We start from the raw sequence: 13,654 nt of genomic DNA on the forward strand, positions 1-13,654 counted from the left end.
CTCTCATGGATTTCCCCTCTGGAGTCCCCTTCCACACTCTTTTTGTGGAAGCCTTTCTTCCCCTCCTAAAGGCCATCTCTCTCTCTATTCTCTTCCCCTCAGTGTGGAAGCTGCTCTCCTCTCCTGAATTTCCATTTTTCTGGATTCTCTCACTCAGTGTGAGAGGAGCTTTCCTTCTCTGGTTTTCCCCCTCTGGGAACCCTTCTCACTCAGCGTGAGAGCAGCTTTTCTTTTCTCTCACTCAGTGTGAGAGTTTGCTGTTTCTCTCTCCTCCTTTTTCTCTCTTTCTACAAACACTTTTGAGTCCGGCATTCACTGCACACTGTGGTCCCTCTCTCATTCTTGAGAGGGCAGGAGACCAAGAACCTGGAGAAGCATCCTCTCAGGGGAGCTGAAGGTACCCTGAACCCCTAAACCCCAATATTACATTTGCATTTGTAAAAAAAAATACTACAGGTTCTACACCAACTTACGCTATTTTCCAGATTACTTCTACAGCCATCTTTACTAACATTTTCCATTGTTATATTAAAAATTTTCTCAAGTGGTCTTTGCTGAATCTTAATCTTTGATACCTACCTTGCTTATTTAAATTATTTTAAAAAGTCTAAAAGCTATGTAGCCCCATTGTCCAGCTATATTAAACAAGAATTTCTGACAATTTCAATCTAACTGGATTTTCTCATTTTTACCCGCAAATTTAGAACATTAAATTCTTATAGTGCCAAGATTAAAATGAGAACCAAACTAAGATAATCACTTATATTTTAGACTTAACAATTTATCTGTAAGAAATTCAGACTATAAATTCCAATTTAACTTAAACTAAATTACTTCAAGTTACTATAATAGTTTATGGCCTGAAGTAACCAGGATGATTTGCACTCCCCTCTCCAAATCTCCCCCAACTCCCCAAGTTGCACCCGACCTGTCCACTTGCAATGACTGGAAACATTTCTGGTTGCTACAACTATGAGAAGGGTGCTCCTGCTATCTAATGGGATGCTGCTAAAAACTGAAGAAAACCTAAACTGAAGGTTTAATAAAAAATGCCAAATAACCCCTCGCCCACATACATATGTATATGAATATATGTACATTATAAATGAAATTAAACCAAACACAATCCTTTCATCTAGTATAAATATTTACATTGAAAATTATACGATAAATTACAAAACTAAACAAAATAGGAAGTTTGTATCATAAATTTTTAAAGAATCTGATAAGTAAAAACCCTTAAAGATTTTAATAAGATGCAAATTTCCCGTGTTAAAAAGATTTTTAATGAATTAAACTTACGAGAGGCATGGCAGCGATGAAGTTGAATAAGTATCTCTGGAAATCTTTCCTGCTACGACCAATGATACCACTGCAAACCACCACATGCATGCATTAGTTGCAAAAGAAGCAAAATCTACCACTAGGAAAACTTCTGTAAAGCTCTAAAATTACTCTTGGAAACTTCTATTAAATCAAAGTAATCAATTTAAAAAGATTCTTAAAAAAACACTTTTTTTGCAAAAATATGTTTGCAACTTTAAAATGAAATCATTTTGAACTTGCTTGAACCTCATCCTGCAAATGGCAAAATTAAACAGAATGATAACTATTTCCTTAGTAAAAATGGCCACTTTAAAAAAAGGCTTAAGTGGCTACAAAAGAAATTTAGATAGCAAAACAATTAACAACTTTATAGCCCCAGGAATGCATTATTATGAATAAACAAAGTAGTATTTGTTTTAAAATATTTTAAAAATTTGATTCTCATTTGTATGAACTAATGGCAGGGAGACAGACTAATGGGGATGAGCAAAGGGTCAAGAATAAACATTTTAGGCTTTGTGGACCCTATAGGACTCTGTTGCAACTAATCAATTCTGCCACTGTAAAACAAAAGCAGCCAAGAGTAACTGTGGCTGTATTCTAATAAAACCTTACCAAAACAGATGGCAGGTAGTTAAGGTTTGACCTGTGAGTCCTAGTTTGCCAACACTGGGACTAATGCATAGATTAGAGCCCCAGAATGTATCTATAGAAGCTTCATGTCCTTCAACACACTTAAATTAGACTAGCTCCGCTTTTGCCTAAATTGATCATCTGTTTTATTTATTTTCTGCTTTTAAAATATACATTAACATTTTTTTAAAAAGGTTCCAAAACTTTATTAAAATTTTGAACAAAGCATTGTAAGTAAAGGATCTTTGAGTAAGATATGTCTATGATCTAATACACAATAGAATCTATTTGATCACAGAACTTTTTTCAAATAATATTTAATAATATTCCCAAATTTCATAAGGTATATTTATATAAAACATTTGAGAAACACTGGACTAACTGGTTTAAACCTAGCTGCCCATATACACACAAAAATGACTAGTATATATATGACAAGATAAATAATTTCCTTTCTTTGAGGGAATAGATAAATAAATTTGGGAAACCCTAGGTTAAACAAAGCTAACAAATGTCTTTACCAAAGACCTTCTCAAAACTTTTAATGTATAGTATGTGCACTTTTACTCTCTGAGAAGGGTTTGTTGCATGAAGCATTGCCTCTATCATAGCTAAGATTCCACAGAACATACTTTGGGAAATGTTAGACTGATTAAAAGAAATTAATACTCCAATTTTTATGTAACCCCTAAAAAGCAAAACAATTGAAAACAAAAATGGCTAACTACAAGAAAATTAAATAGAACCACACAAAAATGTTGTTTATAACAATATTAGAGACATTAAGCAATCATAAGATAGTACCAAAGGTTCAGAGAATTTATGTTAAAATTGTTTGAATCAAACCAAAGTACATAAAGCCAAAGTGCTTCAGTGCTGCTCAAGCTGTGACACACACAAGAACATGCCATCATTCAGCAACAGTTTACCATTGGAGTAGCAGCTATAAATTTAAAAAATGGTTTCTTGAATAAAGCCTTATTTCTGCTTATTATTCCACTGCAAAAGAAACATAATTAACAAAAAAACAATTTTACAGTAGACCTTATCACTGTAACTTCCAAATGTTTAAGAATCTTTATAAAAGATAGTTTGGCAATTTTAAAATGCTGCTTGTAGCCAAACGGGTGAAAATAAAATATATCTTTATGATTAGATAAAGCAGCAACAGGGTATGAAGAATTTTCCTCCACGTCACAGAATTAGTACCATTTCTGCCTTAAAAAGGGTGTCTTTCCTATTAAGATTTTCCCATATTCCACAGTCATTAGTCACCATAACAAATAAGTTTAAAATAGGAAAAGAATATTAAAATGAAGTACATTAAGGACCATAATAAGTCTCTTTGAGGCTCTCTTTAGCAGAAATACATGAATCTAGACTGACTTTAGAAAAGGCAAAAAGGGAAAACAGATAAATCAATTTACACTGTAGCTTAAATAGTGAGATGGAAATATATGTTAACTTTTCAAATAAAATTATCCTGTATGAATGTATAATATTTTAAAACTTCTTTTTGAGACATGGTCCAAATAAAGAATTTCATACATAGCAGAGGCTCAAAACTATTTATTCAGGAGAAAGTTAATAACTTTAAAATGAGTATTTTACAATTGGTGAATGTGGGTTAAGAATAAAAGGAAGTTCCTTACACTAATCTTTTTTGTTGTTGTTGAGACAAGATATCCCTAAGCTTAAGTGATCCTTCTGCTCATCCACTCGGGTAGTTGGGACTCAGGCACGTGCCACCACAGCCAACTAACTTTTTTATTTTTTGTAGAGACGAGGTCTCACTGTGCCGCCTAGGCTGGTCTTAAACTCTTGGCCCACCTCAGCTTCCCAATGTGTTGAGATTGCAGACATGAGCCACCATATCCAGCCCCTTATTCTATTTTTACAACTTTTCTGTAAGTGTAAAGTATATCAAAATAATGGTTTAAAAAACTTTTTTTGGAAACTCATACAAAAAATGAAAAAAAAATTTTTTAATCTCATAATTACATTTTAAAACTGAGTACTCTACACACACACACACACACACACACACACACACACACAGAGGAGCTCGATTAGGCTCCCCTACAAACACCCTTCAAGGGAGACCAAACAATTAACAAGCTCTCAACTCCAGCTTCTAGTAAGTGTTTAATGCACTTACTTTTAAATATGAATTCATAGCCAAGAGTCATAGAATGCTTGAGGAAAGCCTCTATCTAATGTGAATGACAAACAGCAGAATAACAAAGGACCATGAAGGAAACAAAAAATGCAGGGAGCTAAAAACACATTTAAAAAAAATTAAATAAGCTTCAGAGGTGAAAAAATATTACATACTTAAAAGAATGATTGCTATAAAAATGAAAATCCATACAAAAGATAACTCTTGGAAACACAATTATAACAAATAAAAATTCACCAGACAATAAAGTTAAAGAAATTTCCTAGAAAATAAAATAAAATGGCAGAGACAAAAATAGAACAGAAATTATAAGATAATCAGATTATCAGTCTGGGGCGCCAACACTCAGCTAGTAAGAATCCAGAAAAAAATGGAGAGAAATAATTTCTTTTTAAACACAAGAAAATTTATTAAAGAATAAGTTTCCAGATGGAAAAAGAGTTCACCTAGTGCCCAGCACAATGAATGAAAAAGAAAAATTCATACCAATGTTCAGTGAAATTTTCAAACATCCAGTAATGCAACAGCAACAATTTTTTAAAGAAGATTGAGGTAGAGATTGAGGGAGGAACAAATCCCAGCTACAGCTGAGCAATTAGAAAGGCAAGAGGCCTCAATACCCACCCTGGAGCTGCACAACAGAATCTACTGGATGCTTTAAAAAGGTTTGATTAATTGAATCAGAATCTCTAGAGGTGGGGCCCAGACATGCATAGTTCTTAAAATTCTCCGGATGATTCCAATCATTCTGCAGCCAAGTCTGAGACCAGAACAGAGTGATACTCTCAAAATTCTAAAGAAAAGTGATTTCCAACTTGGAATACACAAACATAGTTAAATTATCAATCAAGTATGAGACTAGAAGAAAGACATTTTCAGATCTACAAGGTCTCAAAAATTTATCTTCCTTCCACCCTTACTCAGAAAAAGAGTACATCTGCCAAAACAAGAAAGTAAACTGAGGAAGAGAGAAACAAAAAATCCAGAAACAGGTTATTTAATTCAGAATACAAAGATGAAATAAATTCCCAAAATAATGATAAAAGCAAATTCAAACATGATTGCTATTCAGTGGGCCTAAAATGCAACCAATCCTGATTAAAACAAGAAGACAGGAAACTACAAAATGTATAGGGTGGGGGTGGAAACAGAAAGATGAAGTTGATAGATTAGTTGGTGTTTGACCATACTACAATACTGAGAAGACTTTACCGTATTGTCAAAAAGCTTAAGCTGAATTAGGGGGAAGTAGTTTTAAAAAAAAAAAAAAAAAAAACGAATGTGCACAAATAATAACTGGTAATTTATAAACACAAGGAAAAACAAAAAACTGTATGGAAAAGGTACTATCAAAGTATGCCATGTGGCTGAGCTGTAAGCAGCAGTCAAAATCATGTAAACAATACATTCTGAATTAACAAAAAGTTACGTAATTTTTATTAAATATATAAAACATTGAGAAAATGAGCATGGGGAAGTATAAAAGGGCTAATTCTCACCTTCCAAAGTAGGAAATAAACACTTCCTCTTTAAAAATGAGAAATCTATAAACAGTAATACAAGTATATAATATGGAAATGCAGACACAAAATAACAGATGAAACAGTAAAAAGAATAGAAAATGACTGACTCCAGATAATGACAGTTACAAGTGAGAGGAGCCAAGAGATTGATGTGTTTTGTCGTTAATGCTGTAAGACTATTTGACATTAAGCCATGTTCATGTATTATTTTTAAAGTTATGTTCATATATTACTTTGATTAAAATTAAAAGGCACAGGACTGACCAGGAAAACTTGGGTTGAATATAAGAGCCTACATAATTTACCCCTATTCAGAGGTACATACTTTCAGGGCTTTAACCCTGTATGTACAAGATTCTTTACCGTCCTAGAGACATGAGTTAGAGAGCATGGTCATAAAGCATTCTTCCTCTTCCTACAAATCTTTAAGAAGCAAATCAATAATCTAAGACAAAAAAAACCTTTATTTCAAATTGTTGGGGCATTTAACAATTTTAAGTACTGTCATTCAAAAACTTATTTTAGATTAAATATTTTAAGAAATCTTTTGACAAAAATTACATATCAGGAAATAAAATTCCCAGCAAAAATGTTTACTCTGACAAGCAAATTAGTGTTATGAAAAAAAAATTCTTTAGTAACAGATAAATGGTAAATGGTTATAACCCAAGATATCCCAACTGCCATTTGTGATGTTTTTACATTCAAAATTAGCAATTCCAGTGATTAACAACATGTAGAAAGACTATAATGAAAAAAATATAAAAAGCACTAACAGCAGATGCAGACAGAAATGTCAAAGAATTGTTTTCCCTTCCAATAAACATGCTCAATGTGATTACTTGAAGTGCTTTGAAATTTTCCTCCAAATTATCTCATTAATTTCAAAAATCCAACTTGCTGCTTTTTTAGAACTCCCATTACCACACTTATTATACTGCATTTTAATTTTCTGTCTACTTGTCTCTAACTCTTCATAAACTGTCAGCTCAGCAAGGCTTGGTACAGTTCTCCTAGTTGGTGGCATATAGACCCCTATCACAGTGTATAGTACATTGCCTGGCACATGGAAAACACCAAATATTTTTTAAGTAAATGAACAAACACATAATTTGACTTGAGTATCTTTTACCTAATTTAGAATCTATTTCTTGTTTATAAAGATAATGCTTAAATATGAGACAAATTAGCATTTCACACATATAGGAGGAAGGTGAATGAAAAAGTACCTTTCAATTAGTGTCCCATTTTGAATCATCCAAACATCACAATATGTTCGAGACACCAGCATAACAGCAATAAGTATCAAGTAACCTGTCTAAAATAAACCAGGTATAGTAAATTAAATAAATGCATTTTAGAAAGTTCAAAGAAATATTACCTTGGTAACAATTTTTGGTTTCCAAATCTAAAGTTTTATGCTAGTTTTAATACAGTTGGTTGATATTTTTTCTATGAGAAATTTTAAACATAATCAAAATGGAACTCAAGAATATTATGTAAATGGAAAAGGTCTCATAGATTCATTTAATCTTTCTCATTCTGAATTCAAAAGTGAATCTTAGGCAGGTCAAAGAACTTGCCTTCATACACCTAGTCAAGGACAGAAGCTAGGAATATAATTTAGATTACCTAGATTATACTGTATTATTGATTTTCTTATATTTCTAACATATAACTTTAATAAAGAAAAATGACAGTAACTGTAAATATACAGTTAAACAACTAACAAAAATTGAAACCTAAAATTTTGCCTACATAGAATAAATTTGGTTTAATTTGCTAGAAAAATTTCTAATAGTGTCCATGCCCTCATAGGGCTTTCTATTTAGTTATGAAGGGAAGAGTTACACATAAAAAGTAGCAGACAAATTTAGGCAAACATATTTGAATCGCTTCATGTCCTAAGCTGTGGGATGGGAAGGTTTGGGATAGCAAAAGACAGTTATGGCATTAGAAACATGATAAATAGTAAAATAAAAAAGAGAATGAGGATTAAGGGTAAAAAAGGTGAAGGATGTAATGGGGAAAAAAAGGGGTTAAAATCATATGAACTATGGTATTGTATAACCAGCAGAGTTTATACATATAAAATTCTTGCAAGCTTCTCAGTAGAGCAAAAAGTGATTTTTAAAAAGTGATGTTTAAAGACTATTACTTAAGCAATGCTGTGCCAGACAGATTATGAAGCAGGCAAAGTTGAGATGCTGGGTGATTGGCTAAGAATCAGTTATCTTTCTATGAGATGAGAATCCTGCCACCCCAAGCCCAAACACACACATTTAAAACTGATCTTAAACTTTCTAAATTGGAAAAATAGACAGTGACATAGAAGCTAAAGTCAGGGAAGAAGGTCTGCAGAGGGTGGGAGGTTGGCCAATTTAGAACTCCCTTACTAACTCCCAGGGATTCATTCAATGCCTCAAATTCGTTTTTGAGAACATTAAGCTTTAACTAACTGGAGGGTAATATACGAATCTTTCCTGAGAAGCTTATATTTTAAATAAGGATTCTTCAAAGGCAGAAAGCTGTAGAAATGAGAAAACAATTAGTTATGCCTGAAGAGTCATTGGAAATAGTCATGAAAAAGATAATGAGCATTAAGCAATTTTTTAAAACATATTTATTTTTGTTGTAGGGAGGGACAGGATGTCACAGACATGATGTTGTAAACAAATGAAAGGCTGAAGACATAGAGTCAGATCATAAAACAACATCTTCTAAGCAGATAATAGTAAAAGGAAGGCCAAAGTCAGGTTGTGATTTACCCTATAAGAAAAAAGAAGTCAAATGTTTTTATTAGGATTTTAAGAAATAATACAAATTGGAAAAAATGAAAAGAAGCAAAAAGGCCAATTAAAATACAGTAATCTAGGTAAGAGATAGTGAAAACAGTAGGAATGTAAAGGGAGAGACTAATTTATGAGAAACTTCAGGACACTTAGAACATTTATAATATAAGGGAAGCAGCAGATCTTAAAAGTGTGTGACCCCATTTTTAAATTAAAATATATGCTTACACACAAGATGACTATATATCAAAATGAGTAAGAGGCTGATTGGTGCCAAAAAGAAAAAAAAAAAAATGTAGCTGCATTTTCTAATTTTCTTCAAGGAACATGTATTGTCTGTCTAATTAGGAAAAAAACAAGTGCTATTACTTTTTTTAAAAGAATTTCTCAAGGGCAGAATCATCAGGACATGATGCCAAGGTAAGGAAGAGAAGAGCAAATTCAGCATGATGGAGGAATGGACGTTGTTGTTGGGAAATGCAATGCTTTTGTAACAGTTAAGTACAGGAAAAATTAGCAGATCCCAGTGTCCAAAAAGGGTGGCAAGGGAAAGAGAAAGAGTTGAAGGTAATGTTATTTCTAGTTACAGAATGAGAGAATGCTGAGGAAGATTGAGAACACAGCATTATTTTAATAATTATTAAAAATGTTTATAAAGATAATCTTGATAAAAGAGCAAAGGAATTACTTATAAAACTTTATTCATATAAGCAGCTCACTTCCTGAAATACCTGATGAATCCAGATATCATTTTGGGTATCTAAAAAACATTTAATCAAATATATTCCACACTAATGTGACTTGTTAACATCTTATATAATAAAAAGTTTTGTCTTTTGAAATTTAATCTTATTTTTATTAACAGTATTAACTACAACAAAGCAACACCATTTGGGGTAGCTGCATGTCAGTACCCTAGTATTTCATATAAAATAAAATGAAATGATACGTCCTAAACAAGAGTAAACTATTTAAAAACTCGCACTGAACAAGGGTTTTTGTGTGACAGGTGGTGATTTAAAGACAAAAGTTTAGTAGTCTTCTTTACCTACAGAGAGAACATTTGACCTACAGTATAACTGAAGTGTTATGATTTTATTGTTCTAATCTTATGCAACCTTGAAAGTTGAACATTTCATGATATAATCTGGGTATCTGTCTCCACCCAAATCTCATGTTGAAATATAATATCCAGTGTTGGAAGGTGGGGCCTGGTGGAAGGTGTTTGGGTCATGGAGGTGGCTCCCGCATGGCGTGGTGCTGTCCTCCAGATAGTGAGTGAGTTCTCATGTATCTGGTTGTTTAAAAGTATGTGGCGCCTCCTCAGCCCTTTGCTCCCTCGCTCACCATGTAAGACACTGGCTTCGCCCTTCACCTTCCGCTGTAATTGCAAGGTTCCTGAGGTATCCCTGGAAGTGGAGGAGATGCTGTGCCATGCTTGTACAGCCTGCAGAACCATGAGCCAATTAAATCTCTTTTCTTTATCAATTACCCAGCCTCAGGTATTTAATGCAAGAACGGTCCAATATATTTAACATTATAATTTCATAGGACTTACCTCTTTGCAAAATGTTCTAGGGACCATGATTTTCAGAATCTGGGTGAGCCTTGAGAAAAACACCTTGTCCACCACAGCTCGCTCTTTTTTCCCCTCTTTCTACGTNAAAAAAAAAAAAAAAAAAGGCCTTTTAAGATAGCTATAACAAATGTATAATAAAATTAAAGAATCATGTTTCCTCTAAGTCAAATATAAGCAGCTATCAAGATAAATAAATTTACAGAACACAGACTTGCATACTTACACTGCTAGTCATATTCAAACATGTTTTTGAGAAAATAATGTTGTCTAAAAACTGAATAAGGAATTGAGTTCTGGACCACATAATTATCTGGGTGAAGAAAACTACAAACAGAAGAAGTAGCAACTGAAAAATACCAATGTGAAAGCCTGTAATGTGCCTGAGGAAGAACAATATGGCCAACCTGGCTGGAGCTGTGAGGAAGGTACCATCACAGAGGATGCTGTCAGAAAGATAGCTGAAAAAAATGTCGAGGACTTGCTGAGTGTTGTATTAGCCACTTCCTGATTAACACCATATTTTTAAAAAAAAAAAAATCCTGAACAGAATTTTCCCTGATATTAAATACAGGAAACTTCTGGATTCCTAGATTTACCATTTCACATTTCCAATATACAATCTGTCAGTTCATTCTCTCTTCCTCATGAAATTCAAAGACAGACAAGTTTCTTTCACTCATACAACTCACATACTAGCAGGAGAAACATAGACAAAAAATAAACCAATAAATAAATTATTACAGATAGACTAGGCAGGGTCATGAGGGAAAAAAGAACAGTTCAGACAGGATGGTCTGAAAAGCCTCTTGACATTTAAGCTTAGACATAAATAAAGTGAAGGCATGTGATTTTTTAAGGTGGGTCGCAGGGTGGAGGAAGTGAAGCACAAGGAATATCAAGTACAAAAATCCAGTATTGGAAATAAAATAGCTGTCCACATTTCACAGCAAGATGACACTATTGCTATAGCAAAGGGAACAAGAATGAGAGAAGTTGAAAAGGTAGGCAGGGCTTATAAAGGAGGGAACCTTGAAGCCACAGTAAGGCTGGAGAGCTTATTGTCAGTGTAGAGGGATTTAAAAGATAATCTTACCTCTCTCAAGAGTTTTTTCATTTTCACCAGCTGCATGAAAATGAAAGTACTAAACCATTTGCAAAGATAAGGAAAGAAGTGGCAAAACTATCCTATAGTAGAGGCTAGTTACTTATTACTCTTGCAATGTTTGGGAGAACAGACAGGTGAAACTTCTTGGAAAAGGCAAGACACTCCAGAAAAACCCCAATCCCCTGATTAACTACTGTGCTCCTGACAAACAAATGCCTGTACTTGTAGAGTAACTCTATTAGTTAAATATAATGTAAATATGCTTTGATTAAATAAATAACTTCATGAGCCAGGTGAACTGTTTGGCTACTGAATTAGAATAATAACTACCAACTATATGTGAGACATTGTGCTAAGTGCTTTATAGATATAATCCTAATAAATAGGCACTGAGTTTTGTACAGAACTGTAGACCATGAAAGGAAGTCTGAAGGCACTGTGTTTATAGGATTAGACTAGAAAGACTACAATAGGAAGAACTGGTAAAGAATCAACTTACCCTGCAACTGCTGGAACACACACTTGGCATTTCACGTCTTTTAGACAAAGTTGCAAACCTCATCCTACTGGGTTATAGGCTCAGTCTACTGAGCCTATAACTTGGCCTATAATTAATTCATACATGCATTCTTTCATTCATTCATTCAACAAACAACTACTTGATCCAAACTCTATTCTAAATGATAAGGACACAACAGCAAACAAAATAGAGAAAAAGCCCTACTCACAGTCCATTTAGTTGAACTAGCCTATTCTCCTCAAGCTAAATCTTAAACATTTAATCTCCTTTCGTATTTTCCCCAAACCCAGAAAACATAGGAAGAAAAGAGTAAAGAGAAGGTGATCCATATTAATTACCTTTAAAAGAAAGAAGTTAAACCTCTACTTGTTTTTCCTCCTGTCACCATCACCACTCCCTCCTCACTTCACCTTGCCTTACCTGTAGTCAACACCCTTCTCCATTCCTAGCTGGAACCTTAAGTGGCACAATCCTGAGGTGAAATGGACATCTGAGTTAAATAGAGGACCACCTGTTTCTAGCTACTCTAAGGAAATGATTAGAACAAACAATGAAGGTTAGAAAAAAAAGAGTTACAAGACAGTAATGTTCAAACACTAAAATATTAGTTGCTAATTGGTATAAAATTCTTCATTTTCTTCTGTCCCTGTTGTCACTGTCCTTATCCTTAACTGACTGAAAGCTAACAGATTTTCATTACATTTCAATCCATGAAGAGTACCATATTCTTCCAAAAGTCATCACTGTTTTTTGCAAAGGACCACCTGAGGGGTGGGGGAGTACCTGGCTCAGAAGGACTGAATTCAAAGATATGTCAGGAATACTGGACTATCTTGATCACAGCAAAACTCTACCTGAAACCTATCTAAATAAGGATAACTATAGAGGCAGTACATTTCATAACATTACTAGAATTCATTTTAAATTCACCATGAACTTTTCTCACTTCTAAACTTCCCAGTAATTTTTTTTTTAAATACAAAGAAAAAGACCACTGTGGTGACATAAGTTTAATATGAACATCATAGAAAAAGCAAACAAATCATTAAAAGCTATTTGAGAAGTCAAAGTAATAATGCAACGAGGAAAAAAAATACCTAAAATTCAAGAGGTAACAAAGTCAAAGTACAATGAGAAATTCCTATTGATGTCAATTATCTTAGGTGAGATTGACTGAAAAAGATGTTTGAAATAGCAGTAAAATAAGAGGCCATGTAGTGCTGACAGAGTAAAGTATTCCTGTATATTGTAGGGAAAAGTGAAAACTGGTACAACTATTATATATCATTTATCAAAATGTAAAATGTACACTAAGTGTAAAATGTAAAATAACCCAGCAAATTTACTTTCAGGAACCTACCCTACAGATACACCTGTACATATGTTTAGCCACACAAATAAAAACATCGTACTCTGTTTATAATACCATAAAATTAAAAACAACCTAAATGTACACCAATATTACATAAATCATAACAAAATTGTTCAATGAAAATTCTATACTACTCTAAAAAAGAAAGCAGCTCACATACATACAAACAATATGAAAGAGCAGTTAAATTAAGTAGGTCTACAGCTTTAAATTGATCTAAAAAAACAGTATGCTGGAAAAAATTAGAATGATACATGCAATTCATTTTACACATGAATTTATGAAACTTTCAAATATGTAAAGTAATTCTACGTATATTGCTTGTGGATACACACACCTATACAAAATACAAAAATATGCATGGGAGTGCTACTGAACCCAGTACAGTACTTATCTTTATACATTTTGAACTTCATTATATTGCTCCCTAACTTTCTACATAAATCTTTTTTTCTCCTTAAAATTCATGTCTTATGCAAATTGCCTCTCCCTACCCCACCCCCATCACAAAGGATATAAAATATTTCTATGAAAAAAATGTGTTAAATTGCCTTCCTCATAACATATTCACTGTAGACAAATTAGAAAAATCTGATGACCAAAAATAAGAAAACTAAACCTACTG

The 13,654-nt window shown here is 33.3% G+C and overlaps 1 protein-coding gene across 3 annotated transcripts in view; it reads right to left on the reverse strand.

Moving 5' to 3' along the window:
- LOC108295328 (ATP-binding cassette sub-family D member 3) overlaps positions 1-13,654 on the reverse strand; it is a 74,434-nt gene that overhangs the window by 21,865 nt on the left and 38,915 nt on the right. For all 3 annotated transcript variants that reach the window (XM_017517460.2, XM_017517464.2, XM_017517466.2), the window contains exons 3-5: positions 10,012-10,110; positions 6,891-6,979; positions 1,303-1,372 (exon numbers count right to left, since the gene is read on the reverse strand). In XM_017517460.2, coding sequence (XP_017372949.1) covers positions 1,303-1,372; positions 6,891-6,979; positions 10,012-10,110 — 258 coding nt within the window. The remainder of the gene's footprint in view (positions 1-1,302; positions 1,373-6,890; positions 6,980-10,011; positions 10,111-13,654) is intronic.

This window comes from Cebus imitator, unplaced genomic scaffold, assembly GCF_001604975.1.
Source record: "Cebus imitator isolate Cc_AM_T3 unplaced genomic scaffold, Cebus_imitator-1.0 Scaffold633, whole genome shotgun sequence".
Classification (NCBI taxonomy): Eukaryota; Metazoa; Chordata; class Mammalia; order Primates; family Cebidae; genus Cebus; species Cebus imitator.